Raw genomic sequence first — 19,185 nt, 5'->3', positions numbered from 1 at the left:
CTATGTCCTCCAGATCTCTCCTTTCCTGTCTCACTCTTTCTCCATTACCTCTTCCTTTTCAAACATTCACATCCACCCCTCCCCTGAGTGAAGCGCTGTCACATGTGTTTCTGTGGCAGATTTGCGATGGTGCAACGCTATGAAGGGGCAGCATTAGCCTGCGGCTGTGGCAGCGAGTGCCAACGCTGGCTCTCAGACACAAAGCCCAGTCTGTAAGTGACAGGCCCAGTTGTCTGAGTCAGGATCTGTGTCCCTGCTGTCATTTCAGGGTGCTTCTCTGAGGGGAGGGGAGGGGAAGAGAGAGGGGTCTTCATATACAGAGGAGGAGAGGTGGGGATGGTGGTGTGGGCAGGTAAAACAGGAGACTGCAGGCAAACACCATCAAGAAGAGTAGTGGAAGCTATCTCAAGAGAAATGTTCAACAGGTGTTTTGTTAGATGGATTCAGTAGTGTCAGATATATATCCAAAGACTGGAAAGCCCACGCCGCGCTGCTGATTCATGGCTGCACTTTTATGAATCTACCATTGATTGTTTTACATAGCTGTTAATCTCATTTGGCGATGTAGTTATTGCATTATCAGAGATAAAATCCCCCCCTGATAAATTTGCTCTCATAACAACAATGTGCTCACACAAGTATCATTTCTGCCAGAGTCGTCAACGTCTGTGATGCGTCTGGTCAGCTGTCCCTCTGGATTTCAAGCCTCTTCACAGTAACCACCAGGCCTCAGTCCTCTGGGGCCGGCTCCAACCACAGTCCTGATGGAGGTTTAGGGCATTCTGGCACAGCACATTGATTGCCCCCGCTCAGTCGGGTGACTGGGATGCAAATCATTGCTGCTCTATTAGTTCATGACGACAACCAGTTCAAATTTTTTCACTGTAACGCACTTTGATATAATATCTTCTGATTTTGCTTTAGGTTGTTGCCAAGAAAAACTAGTTTTATCTTCAAGAAATTTTGAGGACGAGTCTTGCATTTCCTGGGCATCAAAGCCATGAACTCAGCACAGGAAGGGAAGGAAATTAAGCTTTAAATGCTGGGGAAAAAAGTTTTGAAGTCATAAAGCAACATTCTGATGTATGATTATTTCTTTTCCTTCATTTTCTGCATCAAAGGGAGGTTTATCAGCATCATAAGTAGGACACTGTGTGCGACTGTACTATTCAGTTCTGCCCTGGGAATCTAACATCTTTCTGGGACAATCTGCCCTGCCAGCGAACGCATCGTGTATTTGTTTAGTTATCAAACGTAGGCGAGTGATAGCATCTCTCTATTTTTGTCTTACATTTTGAGATGTGAGACAAGGGTGCCTAAAGTCTTTCATCATGTGAATCTGTGAAAGGGGCTCAAAAAATACACAAATGCACTGAGTAGAAGGATTAGTTTATGGAAGACGACGTTATTGTCAATAACTAAATAAAATGAGAATGTGTCATTAGACACACAGCGAGTCATGCTGGAATAATCTGGAGGGCCAAACTGAATCTGTTGGGCTGTAGATATTTGTTATGTGCTACTGAAGCAAAAAGTGTTAATTTTTAAATTTATAAGTCGGCCCCCTCGAGTCTTTTGATTTGGCACCATCATGCGCTTCTTTCATATCCAGCCACAGGACAGCTTCAGTGTGTGGTTTCCCATGGGTGGTTACCACTGATATGCCATAGTAAAAGGACAGAAACTCAAGGACAGGCAGCCATTTTGGTGCTAGCTGTCGACTGCTTCTACTACTGCAGCAGTAATCTGTGTGGAAAATTATTTTTGAGTCATAAACCCTCCTGTGCGCTGTGACCGATTCAAAGCTAGAGGACAAGAGCGAAGAACAAGTGATGGTTGCCAGGAGATATTGTCAGGCAGGAAAGCACAAATTATCCACCCTGTCAGTGGAAAATCACGCACATGTGCATGCTTTGAGGGTCACAGATGTGCTCACCCACAGAGAGAGAGCAAACAAAACTTTAAGTGCCGTGGGAGCTTTTTTATTAGCTGAAGCACTTAATGTGACACAAGAGACGTGAGTTGTGAATGACAGGGAACCATTAACCTGTTGGAAAAACACATACCTGCATGAAGTTGCCATTAAGAAGGCGCTGTTAGCGAACTGTGACCAGGGTGACTACGGGCTGTGATTCATATTGTGTTATGAAGAGCAGGGACTCAGGAGAAGGAACATAATCGTGGCTTGGATGAACAGCATTGTAATCTGATCTCGCCCACTAAAGACGACCTGAAAGAAGATTTTTTTTTTCTGTTATGCCATTCTCTGAAACACAATTTCGCCCACTCTGCGGTTATAGTTGCTCAATGAATCTCGGGAAAATGATCTCCCTGCTTTTCTGTGTGTGTGTGTGTGTGTGTGTGTGTGTGTGTGTGTGTATGTATGTATGTGTGTGTGTGTGTGTGTGTGTGTGTGTGTGTGCGCATGCACACAAATGGATGCAAACTAATTGATGATCTGATGGTCTACTGTCGTTTCTGGGACAAAGAGCTTTTAGAGTCTCTCTCTCCCTCTCTCCCTCTCTCATCCCCTCTGTCTTGTTGTGTGTCTATATGTTTTGTAAAGCTGCAGCAGTTCTAATGGAGCTGACTGCCTCCAGCCTGAGCCCAAACCCACACACTAGAAGCCCTAATTCACCAACCACAGCTGCACTGACTGATAAAACTGTGTGTGTGTGTGTGTGTGTGTGTGTGTGTGTGTGTGTGTGTGTGTGTGTGTGTGTGTGTGTGCAATCCAAAGGGATTGAGTCATAAGACTATTGTTGGCACGGTTGTGGGGAGGGAGGCTCACTCACACATCTTCTGTGCCCAAAAGTAAGAACATGTTGATGTGGTATTGAAGACATGTTATTTTCTATATTAAGTGTAAAGATCCCACTATGTCCAGGTGTGTGTCTGTTAGGGAGCATGGTGGATGGAATTAAAAGTAAACACAACATGTGATTGCTGTAGCTTTTCTTTCAGCTGAAGGAAAGTGAGAAAACATAACTGTAGTATTTGTTTGGATAATTGGTTAAAGGACTATGTGGAGCTGATAATGATAGAACATACAGCCTCAGCTCTCTAAGAAAGTGGTCTAATAAGAGAATGTGTGAAAAAAAAAGACACTCAGTATAGTGATTCTGCCGCATGTAGAATTAATGGATTGTTAATGAGAACTCAAAGAGATATCGCCTTTGGACATCTATGGTTAAGCTTATAAACTATTAATAATTATAAGTTAAGCTTCTTTTTTTGCTACATCACTCCATTCACCCACTGCACCAGCTTGACTAACTTATGTGTTTTTAATAGAGACAGCGCTTGTTAGTAAGATCAAGTCATCGTTGGTCAGCTGTAGGTTCGGGTTTGGTTTTTGTCTTTTCATGATATTAGTTGACAATAAAGAAAATCTAGATCATCACCAGACTTACCCATGAAGCCTGGCTGCATGGTTGTTCATCTTAGTTTACAAATATGAAGTTATGTTATGTATATTATACAGTATTATTAATATTTTCACTTCTAGAAGCAGCGCAGTGCTCGGTACAAGCACCATGTTGCTATACCAGTTATTAGTCAGTGAGTATCTCCACTCGACTAAGTGCTGCTTTAGTTGCACTTTGACAAGGACACGAGAATTTTACATGTAAAAACACATTGTCACTGTCACTTTATCCCTGTATAAACACAATTATAAAACCATGAGTCACAGCCTTTGTTTGGCCCAAGCATGACTTCCTAATTAAGTGGCCTTCTTCTGTAAAAGGACAGAATTGTCTTGGGATAAAGAAGTGCTCAACCGTGGAAACAGAAAGAAATCCCACAGCACTGATATGGTGGAGAGAGTGTGAAAGGACGCAGAGAGGCAGTGCCAGGCCACCCACACCTGTGAATTAACTGGATGTCTTGGGATCCCAAATTTGTCTCCAACCACTGTGTGAATCATAAATGGCCGTCTTCGCTGATATAAGAAGGACTGCCGTGAAATTATAACAGAAAGATTTTCAGAGTTGGATTTTGAATTTTTGCTGGTAATAAGGTAAGACATTTATCTGGCTGTACTGCATGTTCATTAATTTTTTCTTTCCTTATCACAATCGTGCGCTAATATGCTTAGCTGTTCAGGTTTTAACAGCGCTGAGAGGCTAAATGAACGAGACAGAAGATAAGAAACAGCTTTGGGATTTCAGAGATAATGCACGCACACACACACATACACTCACACACACACACAGTACTATCCCCATTTATCACATTTCATAACTGCAGGGAGAAGCCAGCATGATGCAAAAGTGGGATTTTTTATGTCAATAAACTGTGTGTGGTGTTTTGTCAGCCAAACCCCAGGAGAACTAAGAAAAATCACCCCTCGCTCTTGCTGCATACACACATCTTACAGTAATACACACAGTCAAACACATGCACGGGGTACTTTAGTGCAAATGTAATCTTATGTCCTGAAAAGTTTGAATAAAAGGCCCAATCATTTTCATTACCAGGATATATAGTTTTATGTTTCTCATAAGGTTTTGAACCAGAATAAATGAGGAGCCTGCTCTTAAATGCTGCTCTGACAGACCAAGACATTTTTGTTTCCACTCCACTAAATACAAACTCGCGGCTCTTTCCAGTAGCACCTCAGGAATATAAATTGCAATTATTTTTGCCTTTGTGCCCATCAGCCCAAGAAGCCTGCTGCCTTCGCTACTTGCTGGATATTGAAATGACCTATTACAGTAAAAAACTGCATGACGGAGAGTCTAGATCCTCAGTGTTCACCCTGAAAGGGAAACATATTGAATGGACTCTCATCATTCCAACATACATCTTTTGATGAACACTGAAGAACACAGAAACACACACAGACACACACATGTTCTTCACATGTACAATGGTTAAACTAAAAGGAAACTTGAACTTGTCAGATTATTTAATGGTCATGATTAAAGGTCTGCGTTGTTGCTGCAGGTTATGTACAGTTACTAGGCACTAAGTTAATAACTAACTAACCAACCAACTAACTAACTAAATTAGCACAGCTGAGCTTTGAGTTCTGTTGTTGAACACTAACTCTGATTTGCTCCAGTTCTGTACTGGTGTTATGTTTTCGGGTTGTTTGTCCATCCCATTCTTGTGAGTGTGATATCTCAGTAACACCTTTTATGAAGTTTCTTCCACACAAACATTCACTTAGACTCAAAGATGAAATGATTAGAATTTGGTGGTCAAAGGTCAAAGGTCAAAGTTCAAGGTCATGGTGACCTCACGTTCTTGTGTATTGGAAACAGCCAGAGGGAATTTCATTATATCTGTACCAAACATTCTCTTAGACTCAAGGATGAACTGATGAGAATTTGGTGGTCAAAGGTCAAAGGTCACTGTGACCTCACAAAACCCCATAACTTGTGCATAACTCACAAGTTTATGTGCTGATTATCTCACAATTTAACACAAATGTTGGATAGGACAAAATGGTGTTGTGATGACAAGTAATTTATATTGAAATGGTCAAAGTTCAACTTCACTGTGACATCACAATGTTCTGCAAAAACATTTCTGGTCATTATTCACTGCTCAGGAAGGGGAGATTGTGACCGTATTTCCTGCAACTTGGCTGGTTGGCGGAGGCATACAGCTGTGAGGGGGTGATTCTAGTTCTGCAAATGTCCATTTAGTCATCACAAATAATTAATTACCAAATTGATTTTTTTTTTTTTCAAAAAGATTCAAGTTCACATTCTGCACTGTTAGTCGTTTTTTAAAGTGTGGGTGTAGATATTTCAATGTGACAGCCAATTCTGTATCCACCACCCTTTCACACTCAGAAGCACATCCAGCACATACAGATCATTTGTTCACACAGAGTGGGCATGTATTTCTAGGGAGCTGCATTTATTTAATTTATGTGTGTGTGTGTGTGTGTGTGTGTGTGTGTGTGTGTGTGTGTGTATGTAGCTATTGGCATACACTGTGGAATTGTACTACCCTCAACTATTTGCATTTATTTATAGATTTTAGCTACTGATTTTATATGTAGCAGCTCAGCTGGCTTTTACATATTGGTGACGCTGGTTTCAGCCGTTACACTCCAAGCGGCTGGAACATCCTTCCAGAAGATCTGAGAGGAGCTGAATACACTGATATTTTTAAAGATAAACTGTAAGCTATTCAGTCTGCTTTCATGTAGTGTTTTATAAATTTATGGTTTTAGTATTTACTTATTTTATTTATTATCATCAGTGTTATTTATTTTATATTCTGTTTTGTTTTATCAACATTTTATAGTTGATCATTATTTATTGTATTCTAGTTTTGATTCTGTTTTACTTTAATCAATTTATTTTGTGTAGTATTGCTAATTTAATTTAATTTTCATTTTTCATTGCATTTATTAATCTTAACCACCCATTTATGATGGGAGTGAGTGAGTGAGAGAGTGTGTGTGTGTGTGTGTGGGGGGGGTCCTCTAAATCCTTGTTTAACATCCTACCTTTTGTCAATCACTTGTAAAGCACTTTAAATTGCATTTGACTTGTTTAAAGTGCTATGTAAATAAAGTTTGATCGATCGATTGATTAATTGACTGATATGCTCACATGTGTAGCATCCAGCAGCCGGATGTGTGTTGTAGTCTGACCTGTGTCAGAGCTTAATTTTTTATCGTATGATTTACACTTTGCCGAAGTGCTGCACACTGACTGTTTCAAAAGCATGTGCGAGGCTGTCAGAAATCAGAAAGTGAAGATTTACTGTTGCACACGCTTGTGCTGAGGAATTTCAGTCAGAGACAACGAAGCAGCAGTCACCCTGGAGTCACTGTAGAGGTTCCTTATACATGACGACGGATAACACACACCACTGCACATGAGCAAACAGCGCTGTTTCTGAGAAAGCCTTGTCACTGGATAGTAACACCCAGTAACATCCTGCGGCAGTCTGCAAACAGCAGCACCACTGACGGATGTGGTGCTCTGCTAATTTGATTTGATTTGATTTCCCCTGGATAGTAGAGCCTAGCAAATTCTCCAACTGATTCCTGCTCTGTTTACTTACCTCTGGCTGTGTGTGTGTGTGTGTGTGTGTGTGTGTGTGTGTGTGTGTGTGTGTGGGTGTGTGTGTGTGTGTGTGTGTGTGTTTGTATCTGCGCGTGTGTGTGTGTGCCTGTCCTCTGTGTGTCCGTGCCAGACAGTCTGAGAATAGACTGTCTGGAATTTGAAGCTCATTGTTGAAAAGCTTTTGCCAGTTTGACCAATTAACAGCTCTGTTACAGTGTCAGTAGTTTGTCCTTAACAGGACACCTCTGGACACAGTGAGCCTTTCAGGTTTTCTTTGATCTTGAGGGGCTGGAGGTGTCCTGAACACCACTACAAGGTGTTGAACTTTTCCCCTAAGAACAATATGGCCGCTGGGGACAGAGGGCATTGTAAAGAAACTTACTGTCTGCACTGAAAATCACTCGAAAGGACATTATACTTACACATGCCTTTTGTGTGTCTGTGTGTCCATTAGAGGCCAGATGAGGAGGTAGTGGTGGACCAGGGAGGCACGAGCTCAGTACTGAACATCCACTATGAGAAGGAGGAACTAGAAGGTGAGTAACTTCCACAGTTGGAGAAAGTAGTCAACCCCTTTACTTAAAGCACCTGTGTGTAAAATATGTATGTGATTATTTCAACTGCTTTTTTTTCCCAATGAATATTCATTGAGTTTTGTTATTTAACAACAACAAAACAGCAATAACAACAAAGAGCTCAGCACAACATTGGCCCACACAATCGGCAGTAATACAAATGAGAGTTAGAAATCTATGGTGAAGAAAAAAACAAATAGATAAATAATAATGAAAACATTAAAGCAACACTTTTGCCCCTCCCTTTCCTTAAGTAAGAATAGAAGCCGCAAATTATTAAAATGATGATCATAATCATAATAAAATGAATAGAAAATAAAATCAGCTGATTCGGTATAAAAGACAGTGTACAACAGGTGTGGCTCATAATTACGCAAGAGTAATATTTGAAAGTGTTGAGGCCACTGTAGCATTTGAAAAGTTGAGATATGGAGTCCGTGTCCTCATAAACTGTTCCTTTGATTGAACCACACAGGTCAAGTATTCAAGAGAAAAACATTCCATAATGATCTTAGGCCAGTTTTCTGTAGTAGGAGGTTTGTCATTTATCCATGACATAAATATATTCTTCCTTGTAGCATATGCAAGGACGTCATACAGTCTGACAGAACTAGCACCATTTCAAACTGCTTTTGATGACAAAATTTTAATTCTCAATTTTGAATAAGGCTTTCTTGTTACATTATTAGTTGAATTATAGGCCATGATTAAATAGAAAGCTTTGCTTGCTTGCTTTTTTTTATTGTTTGCTTACACTCCCCCAGTCAATTCACTTTATATTTTAGATGCGTTTAGGAGTGTTAAGTTTCCCTGTTTATTGCACAGTTAGTCAGTAACACACAGAGAACACAAAAGGGTGCGACTGGAGGAGCACATTTGTTTCTTCGAAGTATAATTCAGCACTGAAGCTGCTGCTCGGCTTTCTAAGAGCTCAGACTTTCAGCCATGCTGCACTTATCCACATCTAAATCAGTGTTGTCACTGCAGGTGTTTTGCCATTTACAGCTGATGGAAATTCTGGCATATCACTGATTAAGGATTGACCAGTGGAGTGGCATGCTTTCAAACCATCGTGCAGCTGTTGATTTACCCTTTAACCACATTCTCTGTAGGGATTTGGCTCATTTCCTTAAAGCACCAGCAAGCAGATAAATCTCTGTTTCTGCATTTCCACCGCAGAGCTCTGGTATTCGTTGATTTTCAGCTTTGACAAAATTGACCAAATTCTTTTCCAAACAGTGGCTTGGCAACAACATGTTCGTAATGAATAGTGCGCCTCGCATCTCACCGAGCAATCTGTCACCAGTGACCTTCACAGCTGCAGTTTGCATTTCAGCTTGAGAAAAATGTATTCTGCACATTAACACCATGAATCATACTTTACAGCTGTTTGACATGTAGAAACTTTTTTTTTTGTAATATGACTGCATTCATCAGTGCTTTCCTGTCCAATGCAGTGGAATCGAAGTATTGACATCTAACTGATGGGAATTATTTTTTCAAAGTTGCACTTCAAGATCGTATACATACTGCATCCAATTATCTTCCACCACAGGTGACCTGACCTCACTCAGCCTTCAGCAGGTCTCACAAGTCTCATAAATGTTTTATGTGACTAAACAGTGTGATGGAGCAAAGTTTTTTCCATGATTAAGTCATTTCAAAGGTGTGTGTGTGTGTGTGTGTGTATTGCTTTGACGCCATGGGGATGTTATATTGTCTCCTTCGCCAGTGGAGATGAATACAGCTAAAACATTAATAATGGATCCTCCATCTATTCAGAGGAGGCTTGGGGGAGGGAGGGTTGGGGGTCATCTGTCATCATAGTTGGGGAACAGGTGTGTGTGTTTGTGTGTGTGTGTGTGTGTGTGTGTGTGTGTGTGTGTGTGTGTGTGTGTGTGTGTGTGTCACTTGGCCCATTATCACTACAGAGATAATACCATGTTTAGTGATGGAACACTCAGACTGAGCTCAGTAGCTTTGTATCCTCATTGCACCCCAAGGTATTTTTGTCACGCAGAAACAAACACACACCCATGCACACACACACACACACACACACACACACACACACACACACACACACACATACACGTCAAACTGCCTCAACTCTCGATCAAGTTTATTTATAATAATTTCCCAAACCTATTTGTTTAATTTTCTATTTTTTTGACTGCTCATTCTTTAATTGTAGAAGTCTCTGCTTTGATATCCAAGTAAAACTCCATTGCTGTCAGTGTCACAAATATTCAGCCTCTTGTTAACACAGCATGTTGCACTCAGCATTGAATGCACTGATGATAATTACAGATGGCAGTGGTTGAGACTAATGTGGGGCAGGAAGCAGACTGTTGTTCCCAGATACTCCCTGTGGAGTTTCAGGCCAACACCTAACACTCAGTTTAATGACTTTCACTTTCAGTCACTTTAACCATCTGAGCCTAGAAACCACAGTGCACCCTATTCAGCTCTGCTTTACCCCAGTAGCAGCTCCCTTCCCTGTCCAATTCTCTTTTATTCTTCTGAGGGTTTTTTTTTTTTTTCAGTATTTCCATCTAGACAGCAGGGTGATGCCAGATTTAGCTTCAGCTTATTATGATTTTAAATGATCTCATCAGAAAGGCCGAAATAACTATTTATTTTGTTTGGACAAAATTACGCAAACACCACAATCCAATGACAGGAAAGGGATGTATGCTGAGTTTAAAAACGATCCCAATGAGTTCAACAGAAAGTATGTGGGACAGACTGGAGTCACTTGCCAAACTGCCACACAGGATACAGATATTACTACAGCCATAATTAATACTGACGAAATGTGAATGTTTCTTGGACGTTGCCAAGACATGTACTAAAAAGCCCGAGTTCAAAACCACATTTGGTAAAAATGCAACCCAAAATTGAAGAGTTGATCTGCTAAATAAATACTTACCAATCTCACGAGGCCAAACACATATTCAAACATGACAGGCACGATGTTTTGGTTGGGACTCTTGTCAGCTAAAGGCTTAGAAATGGCCACAGAAAACTAAAATAGAAAAATGTTGTTTAAACTGACCTTGTCCTTGTTTAAATAGCGATATTTAAATATACAGAGTTCAGAACGAGAATCTCATCAGACAACAGGCAGCCTTATTCTTTATTACTTTAGTATTTATATATAATTAAGTACTATTTATTTTATCATGTATCCCCTTGAGATGCGGTTACTGAGCTCTCCTTTATTGCCCTTTATATGATCATGATGAGGTTTAATGTGTTTTCTAATGCTATGTTGACTGACTGACTGTATTTGTCATATAAATTTTGGTTTCACTGAAAATACTCAAATACAAGGCAAGAGAAAAACATTTAAGCTATAAATGGACGAAGTAGACAATAATGATTGTATTACAGTAAAATGTGACAAAATGACAGTAAGAGTGTATAAAGAGTGACAGAGTGTATAAAGACAAAAAAGACTGAGTGTATAAAAGCATTACCCCATGATAAAAATTAAATGACTTCTCTCGCCCCTCTTCCAGGCCACAGGACTCTGTTTGTGGGGGTTCGGATGCCCAGGCAGAGCCACCGTCACCACAAGGCTCATGGCTCTCGCCACCGCAAGAAAGAAAAAAGGTCAGGGAGTACTGCAACACAGCAAAGCGAGGGAACCGAGACGACCACCTCCACTCATGGTAACACACACACACACACACACACACACACACACACACACACACACACAAGCGCAAAACCTCTTCTTAGGCTTCCCTTTTTTTTCTCATCTCACACAAGCATTTATTAGTCAGAGAGCAACTTTGGTCATGGCTCAGCGTAGAACACACAGAGTAGTTAGTGGTTGTTAAACACAGCCTATCAATACTGTAGGCATTTCACACACGCACACACAAAGCACTCCAGGCCAAAATTGACACGGCCACTAATTAGCTACCAAAGAGCAGGAACTAGTCAGCATATAGCATGTGTGTGCGTGTGTGTGCGCACGCATGTGGTTAGAGACATTTGTGTATATGAGAGTGTGTATGTTTTTTGTGGTCTTGTCTGTATGTCTTTATCTGGACCCAGAAGTCATTTAAAAGGCATGTAATGACGTAAGTAAGGAGCATTGTGTTTTGGTAAAAGCCTTTTGAGAACCACAGCTCACCTCTCATCCTGTCACCTCATCAGACACGCCGTCACAGAGGGTCCAGTTTATTCTGGGCACAGAGGAGGATGCTGAACATGTGTCCCACGAGCTGTTCACTGAGCTGGATGAGATCTGTGTGAAGGATGGCAAGGATGCTGAGTGGAAGGAAACAGCCAGGTCAGTATCTCCACTGGGAGCTGTTGGCAACAAAGCCTGGCAATAAATACTCTGACAACCCGGCAACTCTACAGCCGTGCTCCTATGAAAACTGTACAGTGTAAAAGTGGTAGTTACATTTAAAGCTTAGTGGATCATTTTTTGGTAGGTTTGCTCAAGGTAAAAAAGCTCCAAAGAGAGAAATGAACATTGAGATCACATCACATTGAAGACAATGTGATCTCATTAGTGCTGATCAAATGCCAAATCTCAGATTCACAGGCTGATGTCAGACCTTTCCCTGATATTGTTTGGTTGACATTTATGTCATTACATCTTTCCCCGGGAGGAAATGTTCTTAATCACAATGCAAATTATGTAGAGCTGATTTGTGTGTGGGAAAACATTTCTTTTTAAAGTCCCCTGGTCCACAAGATCCCTTGAGTTAGACTTAATCTTAAAACACAGTTCTTTGCTGAGACAGGAAACCTCATGCGATGCACTCCTACTTACAGTGAAGTGTAGGAGTAACATTTTCAGAGCAACTGTGAAGTGATCATGTGATTGATGTCATGTAGGACTAGCCATTTACACCGTATCTGCCATATAACCTCTTTAGAAAAAATGTCTGAAATAGAAACAAAAAGAAAATCAACTGGAGCAGGAAGTAAAGTCTGCTGCTGATAGATAAATCACATCAGAGAAAACATAGAATGAGGAGAATTTAGAGATAAAAGATTGCAAACAAAATTAATGCCAGCTTTATTCTTGTTGTTAGCACTGCTAATAATGCGAATGAATGTTCAAATGAAAGGCAAATAATCGGCTAAACTGCCTTATTCTGTGCTTTATATAATTCATTATTCATCGTGAGCAGTGATTCTTTGTAACACTCATGCAGAGGATGTGTGCTCACCTCTGTGTCTGCACTGGTGTCATCCAACTAAAGAGACCTCTGCAGCTCACTTTCCTTACATTTAAGAGCAGTCTTTAAGTTGGGAGAAATTTGACAAATAGCAAACTTTCACTTTAAGGAGTTTAACAAGCACTGATCTCTTTCAGGTGGCTGAAGTTTGAGGAAGACGTGGAGGACGGCGGTGAGAGGTGGAGCAAGCCTTACGTTGCTACTCTCTCCCTGCACAGCCTGTTTGAGCTCCGCAGTTGCATCATCAACGGCAGCGTGTTGCTTGACATGCATGCTGACTGCATCGAAGAGATTGCCGGTGAGACTCTTTCCAGCTAACATATTAAACGTCTCAGTACCAGAGTGCTATTTTAAAGAGCAATCCATCACCCAAATTTTAAATGATCTGAAAATCCCAGGATCATTTTAGCACTCACAAGCGATCCTATAAGGCCATTACAAGAAATCAGTTTGTTTCATTGTGTAAGCGACTGATGTTGCTTCTTCAAATGGTAACTGTATTTCACTTCGCAATTTATTTTCCTGTCTTTCTCTTTCTTGCTCTCTGAAGTCACTTCTTGCCCCTGTCCTTGACCAAATATTAAACTGACTGATATAAAACAGGCTCTATATCTCAGACGAAACGCTTGTTTCATGTCTATTACAAATCCATTTATCCTCCTCAGAGAGGAGACACACATACCGTACAGGCCTGAGGGGAGCATCGTCACTGTGCTGGATGCAATAACACACAAACACAAAGACACACACACACACACACACACACACACACACACACACACACACACACACACACACACGCACACACACACAAACTAAGTTGTCAATCATAGAAAAGTTCTCACAGTCTTTCAAATCATTTCTTACCACGACACACCGCAGCACACCGCAGCCTGTATGTTTAAACTGTGCTTGTGTGATGAAGGTGAACAAACCTTTCAGCTGTGAGTCTTCACTTCTGCACTGGGTTGGTTGTGTTTTGCTAGAATAACGTCACTGAACCAAGAAGACTCCTGAACTTCTGTTGAACCTGATTTACATAAAATCTACAATTAGACAACGCTGCTACCACAGTCCACACTCATTTGCATGCAAGTATGCAATTAACTACACACAACTATTTGCATGCAAAGGAATACTTGTGTGACCGGATAAGCACTGTCCGTGTACGCCCATGAGTGTGAAAATGACCACAGTCTGTACACACACACACACACACACACACACACACACACACACACACAGAGAGGTTAGTGTCTGATAGGAAAATGCGAATAAATATTTGCATATGTATGGCATGTACCTGACATCCATTTCCCCCCCCCCCCCACACACACACACACACACACACACATGCACACACAAACATACACACACATGCACGCACACACACATGCAGTACAAAGGGATAAACCCACAATGGTCAAGGCTCTCCATCTCTCAGTCTTCCTCATGGTCAGACTGTGGCAGGTTTACAATGTGAACAGCCTTGTTGCCTGCACTCATTCCTCTTCTCCAACTCTCCACCTCGTCTCACTTCCCTCTCTTCTCCATGTGACTCCTGCCAGCAGCACCTGGACTCCAAACGGTAGCCAGCATGGTTAGAAAAAAAAAAGAGGAAAAAAAGTTTGTTATTTATTTACTTGGAAGTTTATTTTTGAAAGTTAACCAAACTGAGACCAAGAGAATGTAACAAAATGCATATTCAAACCCTCACCATCCACAATGTATGAAAAAAAAAACGTGATACTGAAACACAAGAATAGGCCTCTGTAGCCCAAAAGACCTATTAGAGTCTAATTCTTTTAAACTCTTTCCTTAATTGTGAACATAATAAGAATAACTATGTGAAAAGATATATACATTTCACAGATGGTGTGGCTGAATGTCGATCTCCCTGCTCTATACATCAACCTGGTATCCAAATAATTCAGTCAAGCTCTTATCACTTCAAAATTTCATTATCATTTCAAAAAACTCTGACATTTGACTAATAACACTGAAATTTTATTAGAAAGTATCTTACTTGATTAAAAGGAACAACAAAGTGTCTGAGCACAACAATAAAGGAGGCTGTGTACACCAGTTCTTTGAGCATGCTGTGATATTAGTGAATGTATCCTGTTGTGAAATGAGTAACTGACAGTCGTCTCTCTGATGATAGACTGGAGGAGGCAGAGCAGCTGTTATCGTGTCAAATTAAAAATAACTTGATCTATCTCAAGCCTGTGGAGAGTGAGTGGAGGCTCCATTAGATGTACATTGTGAGTTTTGCCTCTTTTGTGCCACTGTCCCTATTAACATGGCTGATTATCATCCAACACATTAGCGCTGGCCTTGAAGTGTGCTCAGAATAAATGAAGGTACCGCAGTGTATGTGTGTGTGCATGTGTATGTGTGTGTGTGTGTGTGCGTGTGTGCGTGTGTGTCTGATTGACTGTCCAGGAGGAAAGGAAGGAAAGAAGGAAGGAAAGATCCAGAGCTGACTCAGCAAGTCAGTGCAAAAAAGAAAAGGACTGGGGGAAGGAGAGAGAAGGAGAGAGCAGCAGCGGTGAGGGGAAAGAGATGGGGAGATGCTGATTATCCGCCAGAGTCCCACATGACCAGTTATGTTGGACACATATTGACCTAACCCTTCCAACACACACCTTCTGCTCTGCACTGAGCCTTAACATATCGAGAGAAGCCTGAGCAGATTACTGCATATTTATTTCAAATACAGCAATTAGTGGAAAACAACTATTTAAGAAGGTTTAATTGATGAGCCATTGGGATTCCTTATTAACTAGGTTATTTATGCAGTTTTATAAATGGAGTAAAGCTCAGAGCCAAAAACACATGTATATTGTGTAAATAAAATCTGTCTGATGCCACTGATCAGTGAACAGTCTGATGATACTCTGATGTCAGGGTTTATGGGTTTCTCCATGTGTTGCAGACATGGTGCTGGACCACCAGGAGGCATCCCATGAGCTGGATGACAGCGTGAGAGTAAAGGTGCGTGAGGCTCTGCTGAAGAGACACCACCACCAGAATGAGAAGAAGAAGAACCTGATTCCCATCGTACGCTCCATCACAGAGGGAACCCGCAAACAGTCAGAGCCCCATCTGACAGGTGGGTTTCATACTGTATATAACACATGCAATTACATGTTGCACATATACATTTCTGGTCGGTCTTTGTCAGAAGTTTATCAGAATGGATCATTTTGGTATAAATCCAATTCAAATTCAATCCAGTGTCATGAATTTAAATTAGAATTACTTTTGTTCTGTTACAGAATCAGTGTAAAATCATACACTGATCAGCCACAATGTTAAAACCACTGACAGCTGAAGTGAATAACATTGATTATCACATTACAATGGCACCTGTCAAGGGCTGGGGTATATTAGACAGCGGGTGAACATTCAGTTCTTGTAGTTGATGTGTTGGAACCATGAAAAATGGGCAAGTGACAGTGATGGTTTGACAACAGAGTCAGACCCAACTCCAAAACAGCAGGTTTTGCAGGGTGTGGAGCGGACCTGTAGAACAAACTGCTGAACAAGTTAATACTGGCTATGATTAGAAAGGTGTCAGAACTCACAGTGCATTGCAGCTTGGTTGCATATGGGGAGTACCTGTGCTGACCCCTGTCCACTGCCGAAAGTACGTACAAGAGGCAGGTGAGTGTTAGAACTGGACCATGGAGCAATGGAAGAAAGTGGCCTGGTCTGATGAATCATGTTCATCAATCATGTTTAAAATCGTGTGGACGGCTGGGTGCCTGTGCTCCATTAACCTGGGGAAGAGATAGCAGCAGGATGCGCTATGCGAAGAAGGAAAGCTGGCGGAGGCAGTGTGATGCTCTGGGGAATGTTCTGGGTCCTGGCTTTCATGTGGGTGTCACTTTGACACGTACCACCTACCTAGACCAAGTACCGCCCCTTCATGGAAACAGTTTTTCCTGATGGCTGTGGCCTCTTTCAGTAGGATAACGCGCCCTGCCACACTAGTGTTTGAGGAACATGACAAAAAGTTGAAGGTGTTGACTGAAATTCCAAATTCTAAATTCGATCCAGCATCTGTGGGATGTGTTGGAGAAACAAATCTGATCCATGGAGGCCCCACCTCACAAATCACATGTCTTAAAGGATCTGATGATAAAGTCTTGATGTCTGATACCACCAGACACTTTCTGGGGGTCTTGTGGAGCCTACGCCTGGACAACTCAAAGCTGTTTTCGGCACCTACACAATCTTAGGCAGGTGGATTTACTGTCGTGGCTGATCTGCGCATAATCCTATAAATATCATGTCAGTCTGAGTCGACTTGGAATTTCTTCAGTCGGACAGCTCTGTTTGATTTAAGATCACATACAATTTCTTATCAGAATCATGGAGGGAGAAAAACTAGGGAATAAAAGAAGACAGGAAGAAAATAAAAGCAACAAAACAAAGTGTCTCAACAGTGACACTACTTTCAGGGACAGACTGCCAAAAAGCATTTGACCGCTCCTGAGCAATTGGGAGATATATGAGCAACTAAGCAATACTGCCTTCCTAATTCACTTTGCAGTTGGCAGGCCAATAAATATATGCACTGATTCTCTCTCTCCCTCTCTTTCCCTCCCTCTCTCTCTCAAACACACACACACACACACACGCACACATACACACGCACACACACACACACACACACACACACACACACACATATATTTATGTATGCACATGTACGGCCACACTCTTGTTGTCACAGCCACATCTCCACAGCCTCCTCCAGCCACAGAACCATCTAAGAACGGTGCTGGACATGATAGCGCCCAGGTGGACCTCAGCAAGGTAAAGCAGATGTGTGCAGTCTCACAGCAGTAGTGATAGATGTATTTTGGTTGTGCAGTGCCATCGGCACTGTGCATGCAGCTGTCGCACTCTGCTAATCAATGTTTGCCTGAGCCCTCAACAATAATCAACTAGGTCACATAGTGCCCCCTAGGAAACAACAGGGGAACTACATTTGTTTAAAGTTGACCCTACAGCAGCAGCCGATCACTGCAAAACTCTAAAGCACAACCAGAAAGCCAACACAGATAAAAGTTTCCATTTAGCCATTAAATTCCACCTGGGACTTTGAGTGCATATATGCTCAGTTTCATATCCCTAGCACTGAAATGCTAGCTAGTTTCTCTGGCATTAGGCTGCACCTGTAGCGGGAGAGCTTTATGCACAATTTTTGTAATCTTGATCAATACTAACTTCTGCCTTGTCTCACCAGGTGGATATGCACTTCATGAAGAAGATCCCAGAAGGCGCAGAGGCCTCCAATGTGTTGGTGGGAGAGCTGGACTTCCTTGAGAGGCCCATTGTGGCCTTTGTCCGCCTCTCCCCTGCTGTGCTGCTCAGCGGCCTCACTGAGGTGCCCATACCCACCAGGTAGACAGCTACAGCTCTATAAACAATGGTTTAGCTATGAATTCAAATTACTATATGTCAATTCAATAATCCGGGAATGATTTACATACTCGAAATTGTCTACTGACAAATATCAGGTTCCTCTTCATTCTCCTGGGCCCAGATGGAAAGGCTCAGCAATACCATGAAATTGGACGCTCCATGGCAACCATTATGACAGATGAAGTAAGAGGATCTGTCAATTAAAATCTAGTTCCAAAGACTTCCACAGTGCAAATTAAATCTCAACATCTGTCTTGCAAAGGCAGGCAGTTAAGTTTCCTCTGTCCTTCACAACTCTACTCCAGATCTTCCATGATGTAGCGTACAAGGCAAAGGACAGAGGTGACCTGCTGGCTGGAATAGATGAATTCCTTGACCAGGTGACTGTCCTGCCACCGGGAGAGTGGGACCCCTCCATCCGCATCGAGCCTCCTAAGAATGTCCCCTCTCAGGTACACAGCTAACAGCTACGATGACAGAGACATTTGCTTTTCGGATTTGGTTTGGTGCAATAAAAGCAACAGTGGCTGTATAGGTAAAGGGTAAAGCTGTTGTCTGATTTTTGTCTGTTCTTGGACTGTCACTGGGTGTCTATAGGAGAAGAGAAAGCAGCCCGGAGTCCCTAACGGTACAGCCTGCCAGGTAGAGGAAGAACTACATGCTGAGCACCACGGGCCAGAGCTGCAGAGAACTGGAAGGTAAGTTGTCATTTTGGGGTTTATTACACAGGCTTGTTGCTTCAGTATTTGGTGCTATAATCCATGGTAAATATAGAAGCTAAATTCAGATGTCAAAACACAGGATGTTACACCCCACAAATGGTGAATATCACAACATATGTTGTCATAAAAACAACCTGTGGAAAAACATGGAGGTGGCACCAGCTAGGTCTCTGGAGGAAAGTGTCGCAGCTCGGGGCTGAGT

General features: G+C 41.8%; 1 protein-coding gene across 1 annotated transcript in view; it reads left to right on the top strand.

The window, feature by feature from the left end:
• Positions 1–19,185, top strand: part of slc4a8 (solute carrier family 4 member 8) — a 33,699-nt gene that overhangs the window by 5,042 nt on the left and 9,472 nt on the right. The window contains exons 2-11 of the mRNA XM_023423646.2: positions 7,492–7,573; positions 11,137–11,289; positions 11,783–11,918; positions 12,960–13,120; positions 15,761–15,937; positions 17,567–17,649; positions 18,083–18,240; positions 18,357–18,444; positions 18,567–18,713; positions 18,859–18,959. Of these exons, the coding sequence (XP_023279414.1) occupies positions 7,492–7,573; positions 11,137–11,289; positions 11,783–11,918; positions 12,960–13,120; positions 15,761–15,937; positions 17,567–17,649; positions 18,083–18,240; positions 18,357–18,444; positions 18,567–18,713; positions 18,859–18,959 (1,286 nt within the window). The remainder of the gene's footprint in view (positions 1–7,491; positions 7,574–11,136; positions 11,290–11,782; positions 11,919–12,959; positions 13,121–15,760; positions 15,938–17,566; positions 17,650–18,082; positions 18,241–18,356; positions 18,445–18,566; positions 18,714–18,858; positions 18,960–19,185) is intronic.

This window comes from Seriola lalandi, unplaced genomic scaffold (genome assembly GCF_002814215.2).
Source record: "Seriola lalandi dorsalis isolate HSWRI2012SDOR001 ecotype SW California unplaced genomic scaffold, Sedor1 jcf7180002054692, whole genome shotgun sequence".
Taxonomy (NCBI): domain Eukaryota; kingdom Metazoa; phylum Chordata; class Actinopteri; order Carangiformes; family Carangidae; genus Seriola; species Seriola lalandi.
Note: the sequence above shows the minus strand (reverse complement) of the source record. Positions and strands in the feature narration are given on the sequence as shown.